Source organism: Euprymna scolopes, chromosome 3 (genome assembly GCF_053919585.1).
Source record: "Euprymna scolopes isolate OS-2025 chromosome 3, ASM5391958v1, whole genome shotgun sequence".
Taxonomy (NCBI): domain Eukaryota; kingdom Metazoa; phylum Mollusca; class Cephalopoda; order Sepiida; family Sepiolidae; genus Euprymna; species Euprymna scolopes.
Window position 1 is genome coordinate 185,618,806 of NC_136484.1, and position 14,212 is coordinate 185,633,017.

General features: G+C 34.7%; 1 protein-coding gene across 3 annotated transcripts in view; it reads right to left on the bottom strand.

The window, feature by feature from the left end:
• Positions 1-14,212, bottom strand: part of LOC145260389 (uncharacterized) — a 649,016-nt gene that overhangs the window by 186,136 nt on the left and 448,668 nt on the right. For all 3 annotated transcript variants that reach the window (XM_080118365.1, XM_080118344.1, XM_080118355.1), the window contains exons 10-11: positions 8,069-8,184; positions 4,381-4,590 (exon numbers count right to left, since the gene is read on the bottom strand). In XM_080118365.1, coding sequence (XP_079974491.1) covers positions 4,381-4,590; positions 8,069-8,184 — 326 coding nt within the window. The remainder of the gene's footprint in view (positions 1-4,380; positions 4,591-8,068; positions 8,185-14,212) is intronic.

Here is a 14,212-nt window from a genome sequence, read left to right on the forward strand (position 1 = left end):
CGATCAAAATAGATTAATGGAAAAGTGATTAAAAATGCAACCGATATAAGTTGTCGATTTAGCAATAATATTTATTAAAATCCGAAGATTTACAAAATATTAAACAACGCATATAGTTTTAGTGCGGAACCTATTAGATTTTTTACCCTGTCCAAGAAGGAGAGACGGAGTAGGGTTGATGCACGAACCCAGATGTGCCAACAATACTCCATGTATGGACGAATGATGGTTTTATAGAGATACAGGATACAGTCAGGTGTGAATAGTTTTCTGGCAAGGAAAAGAGAGCCTACCATCTTTACAGCAGCCTTGACAATGTCTTCAATGTATTTTAAACTTAAACGTAACAAACCAAAAAAGTATTTTTAAAACATTAGACAGATAAACTGATGAACAAGACTCTTAATAGAGTATAATATTTTTCAACACGTTTTGCCTTTTTAAATGAAGTGCTGTCGTCAAATTGCTGACATACTCCAAATATATATTAGTTTTATATGTGATAAGTTTTTGATCCCTCGACAAAAGGAGGGTGGACCTGTAAATTCACCCTTGTTCGTTTAGCCGTTCGTCCGTTCGTCCGCACTTTTCTCAATAACTACGCTTTGGAGTTATTTTAAAATTTTGCACAAACATTAAACATGATATGAGTAAAAAGTAACAGAATGGATTTTCCGGGAAAGCTCCGGTTACCTCCCCAGGGGTGCCTTTCGGGTTAAAATGGCTAAAATTAACACGCTTGGGCTTATTAAAAAATTGATTCCTTGGATTTTTGTAAAACTTTCTGAAGAGTTGTAACTAACTGATTTCTATATAATTTTGTTTGTCTATACTTCGCGATAACTCTTGGGTGTACCCCAGGGGCTCTTTTAGGGCTAATAAAAACATTCCATTTTTCGGACTATTTTACCATATTTGTCCAAAATTTTTTTGTGTATGTCTATTTAGCAGTTTTGAATGGTACTGAACTCAAATTTAAATATGTTAAGGCCTTGGGGACTTTTAGGGCTAAATGGGGGTGGGGATGACGGACTTAGTCATTTTATTTTTTGCATGGTGCAAAACTCAAATTTACACATATTAAGGCCTAAAATTGCACCGTTTGTTCATTTTCACCAGGATTTGAGATCCCCTGGGGACTTTTGGGGCTAAATGTGTGTGTGTGTGGGGGGGTGGGTGGGCAAATGCTGCACTTAGTCATTTTTTATACCTCGTTCACGGGGGACCATGCATGCTTCACTTGTTAATAATTACACTTTCTTGAATTAATAAAATAAACATTAATCAAGGTTTATTTGAAAGTCAAATTACAGAATCAACTAACATCAAGATAAATCTCGCTATTTTAATGAATAAATTTATTAGGAAGAAAAACAAAATACAAAGGATGATAGTAAATATTCGTAAAATTGTGTCGCTAATTGTATTCATGAAACGTATAATGTAAAACAAATCAATGTTTTATAACACTCGAAAGAATGGATGTGTTGCTATCGCTTTTCTCCTGGTGCATAAAGATAAGATTCAAAATGGTAACAGGCAATCACGAATTGCAACAAAATATGCATTCAAATAAACTGTATAATAAGTGGGACCTGTGGAAATTCCATTGTCAATAAACAATATGTTTTTATTTTATTAATTTTGAGTATATATATATATATATATATATATATATATATATATATATATATATATATATATATACGAGGTACCTTCAATAAGTTTCCAGACTTTTTCTGTACAGGCACTTACAATTGTGGTAGACTCTTGAAAATTCAGTATGTTATTTCCATACATATTATGAGATGACTGACCATTTTTATTATTTCAGGTTCAAATAACTAGCTACAGCATGGATTTGGAATACACCTTACTGAAGCCTGATTGTCTCAGCTGGTGTATTTCAAAAATGCAATATGAACGTGAGGACATTTTAAAAGAACGATATGCAATCAAATTCCGTTTCAAACTTGGAAATAATGCCACAAGAAAGTGTGGAATGCTGCAGCCTGCTTTTGGACCATCTTGCATGAATCGAGCATTCGTTTTTGAGTGGCATAAGAAATTCAAGGAAGGTAGGGAGTATATGAGGGATGGTGAGAGGTGTGGAGGGAGTAAGGAAGTCAGAACACCAGAGTTGATTAGCCAAATAAAGAATTTCATGGATAAGTACCGCTGTGTGTCTATAGAGACAATAAGTGCAAAGTTTCATGTTAGTGTGGAAATCGTAAATTTTCTATGAGAAACTGGATATGCGGTAGATCAGACTATTTGACCAAGATGGTCATCAAGGCAGTTCCTCGCGCCCTCTATTGTCCAGACCTTGCTTCCTGTGACTTTTGGTTATTTCCTAAACTCAAGAAAACCTTAGAGGCTGTCATTATGAGACAACTGAGGAGATGAAAGAGGCTGTGACGAGAGTCATTGACATTTATAAAAGAGGACTTCCATGGGGCCTCCGAGAAGTTGTTGGAACGGTACAACAAGAGCATTGCAGGCGGAGGATATTACTTCGAAGGAGACTACAGTTTCATGGGTGGTCGAGCTGATCAACTCGGATCCCATAGTCCAGAATTTTCTTCCTGTGACTTTTGGTTATTCCCTAAGCTCAAGGAAAACCTTAGAGGCTGTCGTTATGAAAATATTAGGGAGATGGGAGAAGCTGTGACGGGGATCATCGACACGCTCACAAAAGAGGACTTCCATATGGTCTTAGAAGAGGAATTACATGGGATTTTCAGAAGTTGTATGTACAAAAATATACATATTTACACACGCGTTTTGATTAAATGGGTTATAATAGTGTTGACTGCTGAATATGTACGTAATGTTCGATGCTAACACAACATCTATTTTATCAGTTAATATGTGTATATTTGTGCAGTAGATAATAATATGCAGACAGTAGTAATGGCCATGAGACCAATGTAGTTCAAGACCAATTTGCTGTGGATTTATTCTCAATTAACTTCTACTTAGCATTAATACCAAAGAATTACAGTTAATTACCCTACGATCTCGTGTATCAATTGACAAAAGGCGACACAATTTTTGCTTTAAAAGTCATTTGAAAGACAAAACTGTAATTTGTTACATGAATACGTGTTTATGAGGAGCTTTGATAATGGCTAAATACGATTTGATCTGTAAACAAACATATGTAAAACCTGTAATATTTTCTTTTTCAGCATCTGATGTTTGAGTATATGTTGTACACACCAATCGAGGATATGTCCCCAACAATAGCTTCTGTCAGGCTAAACTATGTGTAACGTTGCAGTTACAAACACCAGTTACTCGACACCAATTAGAAATTCTCTTTCTCTGCCACATGTCCATCTGGCCTGTTAGCGTTTCTCTTTGTTCCGACTGCATGCCGGCTCCAGCTGGCTCATTCTGTGTTCTGACTTTACTCGTCCATTCTCTTCGACGCGGACTTTGTTTCTTCCGACCACGCGGTGCATTTTTATCCTTTTTTTCCTTTTTCTTCTCGGGCAAACTTCCTAATTTGCATATGTGCGTTTTTCGGCTACTGATGCAGCTAATCTATTCGCAAGCCATCCTTTACTGCTGCTGATATTTTCCCACGTGTTCATATGTACTATGTTACATATGGTTCTATTCAGTTCTAGATCGGCCATATCCTCTATTTTTGCTAATCGCTTGAGGCGACCCTACCATGCAAACGTGGCTCCTCAAGCATTTTGTTCGCAAATGTACACTTATCCTAGGGCACTAACCCTCGGTAAACCTCCGTATTCGTGAATGAGGACAGGCATTCTCAGCCATTCTTGTAGGCCAAAGTTTCCATCTCCTAGTGTGCTGACTTTTCAAAACCTCACTGGATCTTGTGTCTAACTTGTTGCAAAGGATGTAAAAAATACATATTAGATGCGTTTTTGCCTCCCTAAAAGAGAATTCTTTTTTCAGTTGGTCTAGTAGCTTTATTTTTATGAGGTTGAGCTATGATTCTGTTCAGTTCTTGGTCATCCTTGCCAAGCTTTACCTTCTGTCTTTGAAAAGAGGTTAGTAACTTGTTAATCGCCCGAAGCGCTCCTACTGAACAATAGCAACAGGACTACTACAGTATTTTAATTTGCATGCGTGATTATTATTATTATTATTATTATTATTATTATTATTATTATTATTATTATTATTATTTCTTTCTTTATTATTATCAGCCATTATTAAGATTAAGTATTTTTATTTCCACCTATAAAATTTTGTTTTCATGTCTGATTATTGATGCGAGTCAGACACACGTACATTCACTTTTGTGTGTATTTATTTAACAAAGATTATATCAATTGAAATGACAATATTCCTTTATTGCACATCTCCTAAACGAATTATTACCATAAAAGCTTTGCATACCTCGACAATCTGCAGCAGATCTTCATCATGGCCATTTGTATGCTCGATGATGTCAGCGACAATCCCGCATGTGTCTGCCGTCACAGCCAAATCACCCGGATAGAGACACACTTTTCCGATGGTCTTACTCCTCGTGATATTCAATACTCTCCGTGTCATCGTCGTGACTTCATGAGTGGAGACTTCCGGTAAAGATAAGAGATACTGCGCCTAAATAGAGAGAAAATAAAAGCAGTGGTTCATGGTAAGAAAAATAAAATACCAAAATAACACTTTTAAATTTATGTGTATCTTGAATTCCGTTCAACTCAGTGTAACGACTCTCCTACGTCTTATTTGTTCCTGATAAACAAACCTTAAAGTCATTAATAACTTTATTACAAACATCCATTGATTCTAACCATATTAACGATTTACAACGTCAGTACATACATCTACGTGAAAATGACTCAGTGTATCGTTATCTAATGGCTACGAGGTTATGTGGTTCATCTCGGCAGGGGGTGTAGATGTTGTGAACATTTTCGGTAAGCCTGTATATTCTTGGAAAACGATAGTTTGTTTTGGTCGCATTTGTTATAGCATACTAGTATGGATACCCGGTGTTGCCCGGGTGGTAAAAGGTGGTATACTTAGGATATTTATCAACCCACTGAAAAAAATTAATCAAAACAATTTTTGTTTCAATCGAAATAACAAAAAAAAAATTGGCCACAGTAGGCAGGCTCGAACCTGTAAGACGAAAGCTGTCAGGGCCAAGACTACTTATGACGTCACGGCCAAGACTACTTATGACGTCAGGGCGAGTTGAAATAACGCTTTTTTAAACGTACACAAAGATTGCTAGGTGTATGACTTGCAAAAATATCCACGCAAAAAGTGACCCCCTCCTTGCAAGAAATGGCCCAGTTGACCAGCGCATAATAAATCTTTTTGACAAATGTTTACATATTCTACATTCGATAACAATTTTGTCACCGTTTGATCTGTCTATCAAAAGTTTTTGGAAGACATACAAACACACAAAGACACACACAGACACACACACACATACACACACAGATACACACAGACATACAAACACACACACATACACACACATACAAACCAACACACATTTTCCCTTTTATACAATAGATGATAAACCTTTTTTATTTAATGCCGAAATTGGCCATTTTGGTAATTTTTTTATGCTTCAATTTCTTTATATCTTCTAAGATTTATTCATAGGGTTTTTAGTTTGTTTACTTTAGGGGAGGAAAATTGTTTTTTATTTTGCGTTTGATTCAGTTTTGCAACGGAAAAAGAAAACATTTTGATCGTTATATTTTTATTAATAATTTAAAATAGTTAAAATAAAAAAAATCTAATGATTTTTAATAAAACGTATTTTAATCTTTAACATGGTTTTGTCTGATTCTTCAACATTTTAAATTTCTTAACTTTTGTTAATTTCATATAACATCAACGGTAACGGACCCACTGGCTCGTATGTGTGTCTAATTTCTGTCCTTTGTCTCTTTACGAGACTTTCACACACAGTGACTACGTTATATAAGATAATGTTTGGTGCAGTTTTATCCAAGAAGCCGGTCTCTCTTAAAGAAGAACTTTCCGTTTCTTATTTTCTTAACTTGGAAATCACCAAACTGTCTTCAGCTTATATCGAATGATCTAGGCAATTAATAAATATTCTCATTGTTGTTACTTTAAAGGAAGTTTTGTTCTTCGTTTTGTGCTACGGTTTTTGTTTCATACTAATGACAGCTGACGTCTGACTGCTGCGTCTGTTGTCTACAGAATATTTCACCATTCTTTTCCCACTGTAATGCTTAAATAGCGTCCTGTGCTGCGGCTGAACAAAATAAACCTGCGACGATATACATTCATAATACTCTTTACATAATCATACCGGTGTTTGTTCAGAAATGTACCGGTGATGTCCTTTCGCATTGTGTTCTGCAGTCCTGAACGTGCTGCCTCAAAATTGATGAACATGTATCACTGTCACATTTTCGGAGTTCTATATTTTTAAATTATCTTTATATTCCTAAGTTTTATGCATTTTCTAATTAGCGTAGTAGCCTCTGTCTATTGCTAACGGTCTTATGACCATGGCTTAATAAAGACAAAAAAAAAAAAAACTAATAAGACCAGCTTTTATAAAGCAACGTCTTTTGATGCGAGAAAAGAGTAATAGAAAAGAGAAGAGTTCAAAGATATAGACGCGTTTTATTTTTACGTCCACGCATTATTATGAATACATTAACCAGAAATTAAACATAAAGCTATTAGAAGATGTAGAGGAAAATGGATGGCGTTAATCAAAATACAAACAAATGTCTACCCTTATCTTGACTAGAATCACTTCAGTCATCACACTATTACATTTACATGAGGGACCGTTTTATTTAAGATATGATTAAATGATTTTGAAAGTTTATTATTCATAAATATATACAAGGATTTCATTGAAGTGAAATAAATTGGGGACAGAAGCAAAACAAAATTGGTTCATAAGACCATCCCAACCGTTCTAAGTAACAGAACATCCACTGTTTTCCGTTTTGTTTAAAACCGAAAACAAGCAGGTTAATCTCTAAATGGGAACGAGATCTGTGAGAATAAAAAAAGGAAAGAAAAGAAAACTGAAAATTAGGTTTGGAGAGTATGACGTCTTCATATGAATAAATCTTAGAAGATGTAAAAAACTTGAAGCATAAAAAAATACCAAAATTGCCGGATTCAGCATTAAATAAAAAAGATTTATCATCTATTGTATAAAAGGGAAAATGTGTGTTAGTTTGTATGTGTGTGTATGTGTGTGTGTTTGTATGTTTGTGTGTGTCTGTGTGTGCGTGTGATGTGTATATATGTGTGTCTGTGTGTGTCTGTGTGTGTTTGTATGTCTTCTAAAAACTTTTGATAAACACATCAAACAGTGACAAAATTGATATCGTTAAAAAGATCAATCTCTCGAATGAAAAATTCATGTCGGAAGAGGCCAGGGACAAAATTAAAGTTGAAAGTGGGAAGTTGGCATCTGGAATGATTCTATTAATAGAGGGTAACTTGTTCACTCAACTAGCTAAGAGACTGAAGATTACCTGAACGGATAGCGAGCGATATGACTAGGAATTACTTAGAAACTACATATTTGTGCTTATAATACACTTTGATCTTAGCTAGGAAAGCCAGAAAAGAATCAGACATAGGAGCTCAATTCAAGAACTAGCATGAAAATAATAACAGAAATAGACAACCAACATTTATTCTGTGCGAAATGAGTTGTAGAGAAAAGAAGGGATTAAAACGACAAACAAACTATTTTCAGTTTTATATGCGTTCATGCATTATAATAAGTGTTTCGTTTGTATATCTCTTCTTCAAAAGATAAATCTCTTTCCTGTTTAAAAACGATAAATAAACAGCATTTCCCCACAGATTGAATGAACGTATCTTAAGAATATGCAGCTTATTTTTTTGATGGGTAAAAAGCAGTTGCGTGAAAATAGCCTTTTTGTTTCTATAATAAATCGATATACGACGCTTGGAGAGGAAAGGTTAATGCAGCAGAAAAATTCATAAGCAGAACAGAAAGCAAATCGAAGTTCGATGAACGCAAACGTCGTTTTTCTCATCGACGAAAATATCCTCAACATTTTTTTAGAATAAACATCGTACTTACGTTATTTTGGATATCGAGGAATTCTTTGTGGACGCACTTGGCCAAGTCTGGACGACCCCAGGAAGCCTTCATCCCGGATGAGGAAAGATCGCTATAACATCTTCGTGTCGCATTTCCTGCAAAGATTTTAAAAATGCCTCGTCAGTAAAAGATGAAAAACGGTAAAATGGAGGTTTATTTTTTATATGCGGAGATATAAAATAGTGTTGGGATGATAGATTTGAATCGGAAGAAAATGAGCATAATTTCTGATTCCAAAAACGATTCTTTTATCTACTTGTTTAAAAGTTAATTTATTATTGCTAGTACAAGTGAAAAAAATGTGTAATCTCACAGTGGATAGGATACATAAATGAAATTTTTTTAGTGATTTATATAAAAAAATTATATCATATAAAAAAATATAAAATTCAACTTTTTCGAGCAGTCATATTTTCGACTTTGGATCTGTAACTAATTAAACCAGATGATGATGATGATGATGATGATAATGATGATGATGATATGCGCGTAACTGTTCAATGAATTTAAATGGATATGAAAGATAAAGAAAGTCAAGAAAACACCAGTAATACTAGTAGCACTAGTAACAACCCCGAAAAACTTCATAAAAAGAACGAGAGAAATTGGAATTGGGGAGATGGATGAGAAGATACAACAGATAACAATAATGAAACCTACTAGAATATTAAGGAAAACCCTTGAATGCGGAGACTAATACGCACAAGCTACAAATGCTAACCGAAATAAATCAAAAGACCACAAGAAACATAGAAAACAGAAACCGTATAATTGTAAGTTAACTGTCTCACACGTAAAAACAAAATGTAGTATTAGCACCAAATGGCACCACACAAAACAGTCAAAGTGAAAGTCAAAGAGGATAAAAAACCTGGGAGAAAATGCACTTATAACACCTCAACTGAATGCGTGCGAAGATGACTCGTATTGAGATTCGTATTGCCACCCAAATTCAAGTGAAGATCAATGGTCTGTGCCAACGAGAAATCAATGGTAAACAGCTGTTGCGATTATGCAAATTCATTTGCAAAGGTACTCAAAAGAGGTTGAGAGTACTGTAAATCTGGGGATACTTGTTTTCACCTAAACTCCAGAGGACACCAGAAGTAATTGACAGAGAAATCTTTGATGATAGCCTAGGTGAAAACTCCTAGTGAGTACATAATAATAAAATAAAAAGAAAATAGAAAAAATTGGTGAGAAGAACCAGAACACTCCTAAAAGCTAAAATATATGTAGGAACATAATAAAGTATATAAACGGATAGACAGTATCACTAATAAGAAAATCTAGACCGTTCATAAGTTGAGCCAAAAAATAACGGAGGCAACTCGACCAGAAGACCAAGAAACTTATGACCATGCACAATACATTACACTCAAAGGATCATGCTGACCGGCTCTACGTGAAAGGGAAAGACGGAGGAAGAGGACTTGTTAGTATAAAAGACTGTGTGAATGACACAAAGTACAATAAGAAAAATCAGAACAGAGAAAGGATGATTACCGCAGCAAGACACGCCGTAAAAATAAACCAAACCGAAAACAGGGAGATAAGAGAAGAAAATGATAACAGGAACAGCTAAATGGGGATTAATAAGGATCACAAAAGATGAGACACACGAAAACACGCGGACATGTCTGCAGAAAGAGCACTTCTATAGAGAAACTAAATCACTATTAACAGTCGCACACAGTAATGCGATGACAACAAACTATATCAAAGTTAAAACACAAGAAAACAGCATTTGTAGAAGCTCTGGACAAAGAGACTTAACCGCATTAACTACATTGTAAATGAAACCGCAAATCCTTCCCCAATATAAGAACAAACATGACCATGTTGGAAAGACAATACATTAGAAACTATGTAATTACTTAATCTTGGACAGCAATACAAATCATATAAGCATAAACAAGTAGAATTATTTGAAAACGGAAAGTAATAAAATCGTATGGACATGAACGTGCAAACACATAAACCCATTCAAACAAGACGACTAAAAGCCATGATAGTTAACGAGAAGGAAATGCCCTGTCAGACCACAGGATGAACGTTAAGGAAACGGAGAAGCGAAGCAAATACATTGAACTGGCCATAGGAACTGAAAGGAATATGGAAGATGAAGAAAGTCAAGATAAAACTATTAATCGAAGGAGCACTAGGAATAATACTGAGAAAAAAAACTTCGGAAAACAGAATAGGAGAAATTGGAATCAAGGAAATGGCTGATACAACGGATAGTAATAATGGAAACTTAAAATATTTAGAAAAAAAACCTTGGATGCGAAGACCAATGCACATAAGCTACACACGATAGATGGCCGTATGAATACAGTAACGGAGGTGAAACAGTAAAATGGGGAAACATACAGAACTAATACAACTGAAACTGTATAACCGTAAAGTACCCTCATCCAATTTAATGCTGGTATAAACATGAACCACACTAAATAGTAGAAAAATAGAAAAAATGCGGGAGAATTGAAAAGACACAGGAAAAAAAGCACACTCCACACCTCCACTAGATGAGTGCAAAGAGAAGTGGAAGCTTAGGAGGCTTATTGCCAACCAAATTCCAGTGATGACCAATAGTCATTTCTAGCGAGAAGTCAATGGCAACACGCTGTTGCGATGATGCTAATCCATTTGCAAAGGTTATAAACAGAGGTGGAAATTACTGGAAATCTGGGGAGACCTGTTCTAACCCGGACTCTAGCAAACGCCATCGGTTGTTATTAAGTGAGCAATCTCAGATAATGACCTGTGTGAGAACTCCTAGTGAATAATAATAATAATAATAATAATAATAATAATAATAATAATAATAATAATAATAATTCTGATTTCGTTTAATAACGTCTCCTTGAAAAGAGATGGAATTCATTTCCATAGGATTTCCCTCAATCCCGGCTTCAAACCAGAAGCTTCAAAGAGCAAGGGTTTTCTTTAGTATGTTGGCGGTACCTATAATGGCAGAGGTCTGAAGGCCGCCTAAAACATCGAGGATTCGTAGTTTTTTCAATTGTCCTTCCAGACGACTTGATACTACTCCTAGCGTACCAACTACGCCCGGGATTATTTGTGTTCTAACCCCGTGTATACGTCTTATCTCCAAGACCAATGGAGCATAATTGTCACTTCTCGTTCTCCTTCTCTCTTACATTCCTGTCCAAGGATACTAACAACAACTTGCTACATTTTGAGACCTTGTCACTGACGACCAAATCCGGACTATTATGTTCTAAATGCTTGGTCGTTATGACAATTTTATCCCACCATACCTCTACATTACCATCCTCACCTTTTCTCGCTTCGTCAAATACCTCCTCGAACCACTTTCCAGCACATTTCATCCCTAACTTTTTACTCCCGTATATCCGAAGCCCGATGCGATCGTGTCTTTTGCGGTACTCTCTCTGAGCCAATCCGCTACACCCTGCTGTCAGATGTGCAATTGACTCTGAAAACTTTCCATAAATTCGGCATTCTGTAGCAATATCCTCTCCTAGAACAATTTTTTGGAACAGTCGCGTTCCTAACACTCGCTCTTTTGCTGCAGAAACAAAAGCTTCAGTACTCTTAACCAGATACCCAACTCTAAGCCATTGCATGATCTTTCATCAGCTTTCAATTTTTCGGACGAATTAATTTTAGTTTTTCTGAATCAGCATTTTGTCCAGCGTCTTAATCAATGAAAAGAAAAAGAGTTAAATAAACTATATGATTTTTATTTACTTCCTCCACAAGAGGATAGCGTTAGAGTCGGATGAAAGTGTTCCTGTCAAACGAACTGGATTCAAAGTCCACCCAAATTTTCCGTCCGTGTCGTAAACCACTTAGCCACGTAGAAGACGCTAAATAACAAGACGTGTAAATTACGCTTTTGTAATAAGGAATTATTTTCTGTAAACTTCTCATAATATTCAACAGGCGAAACCCCCAAATATCTTAATAATGCTTCTGCATTTCTCAATAAAATGATGTTTAGAAAACTTAAAGCTTATATATCCTTACGGTGACACTGTTCATAATAAAATGCTCAGTATTTCTGAGAATGATCGAAGGTTGAACATGTTGTTCAAATACTGTTTGGATTGGAACATTCAGTGGATGTTAATGATTGATCTTAAACAATTTTGATAAATAGAGGCTGACGAAAATCCGGCAGCGGAGATCAACTATAGGTTCTATTGTTATGATTTAAACCGCCGGTATCGACATTTTAATAATTTTCTCTAATGCATATATATATATATATATATATATATATATATATATATATATATATATATATATATATATATATATACGCTCTTTCTTGCTTTCCCTTTCTTTCTTTTTTCCTTTTATTTTGACCCCTTCTCCCCCCTCCTCACTGACATCTATTCGTTAATAATCCCCCCTCTTGTTTAGCAAAACCTTTTATATACAAATAAATATTATTGGTTTTAGATTAGATAATGATTTTCGGTCTGACGTAGGCTCTTTGAAAAAAGTCACTACTGAAACATGTATACACATGTGTAGCCAATAATGCTGCATAAATAAATATATTGTATATATAATTGTTTTTCATCGCTATAATGGAACACATTTGCATTATGGTAATGTACATTTTCGAATTTCTGAGTCTTGCTTTTTATTCAAGCTTAAAATTTCTGGTCGTTTTGTTTTACGGATATCAACCGGTTTCATGATATTTACTGCTGAAACAAGTGTTTTTGAAAAAAAAACTTTTTGTGTCCCAAACATTTATTCTTGATGTTTGGTTTGGTTGGTTGTGTTGGTTTACAGCGTAGCTACTGTTTTCGGCTTATTGAATGCCGAAACAAGTAATTTGAGGAAAAAGTTCTTATGCTTCAAGTTCTATATATCTTCAAATATTTATTCATATATTTGGTTTGGTTATTCTATTTTACATCATATCAGATTATTTAATGCCGAATCCAATAATTTAGGAAAAAGCTTTCTGCTTAAAGTTCTATATATTTTCAAATATTTATTTATGACGTTTGGTTTGTTTGTTTTGTAGAAGGAAAGTGTTGTTTTTGTTTTTAGCTTAGCATAAAATTATTGAGTTTTGCAAAAGGAAAGGAAACCAAGCAATAACAGCAATGTTTGGTGCATTTTAAATCAGGAGGCTGCTATCTTGAGACAGACTGATCTAGTTGCACAACTAACCAACACTGAATGTTCTAGTGAAACTTCCATCTCTTAAACTGGGATCTCTTATTTCAATTTTGCAAAGATTGTCTAACCCTCTGATTCACTTCAATATACACTTCATAAATGTTTTCTATATTTACGGCAACGTTTTCTACTAAAAGGTCCTCGTCGCATATTAAAGTATCAACAATGGCTATTACAAATCTTTAAGGGTCTATTGTGATCATTAACATGCACATTTGAAAAGATATGAAAATCCCCCAATGATAACTAAAATAGCAATTATCTTTAACGTAAAGTAACAGGCAGACCGACAGACAAAACGTATCCTACCGATACAAGGACGCGTGAAAAAAAAATGTTACGATTTCATCTAAGTCATGACACAGAAAACAGTTTGAAAGCGGAAGTTCAAAACCTTTCTCTTGAGATAAACGTGTTTGAAGAGATAAAAAGACAATGACAAGCGATGTTGCTCTGCTCGTTTTATCATTAGTGATGGCCACTTTTTGTTGGTTTCGTTTTTGTTGATAGGTTTGGCAGGATTTTTGAAAAGTGTATTAGGTAAAATAGAAAAAAAGTGACGTGAAACTTGATACGCGCTGTAGTCGCTAAAGGTTTATCAATCTTGGTGCTTTTTACCGAGGTAGACAATTAAGATATTTGCTATTTAATTTCCGTTTGGACAACTATACAATCGAACAGAAAAATGATATCTCGTGTTATCATCATGTACCAATATTTTATATATATATATATATATATATATATATATATATATATATATAGCTTAGTGAGTTAGAAAAATGTTAGAAAAACCAGCAATATATATATATATATATATATATATATATATAAATGTATGTATAAATATGCATATATATATGTATATATATGCATATATATATGTATATATATATGCATATATATATGTATATATATATATGCATATAT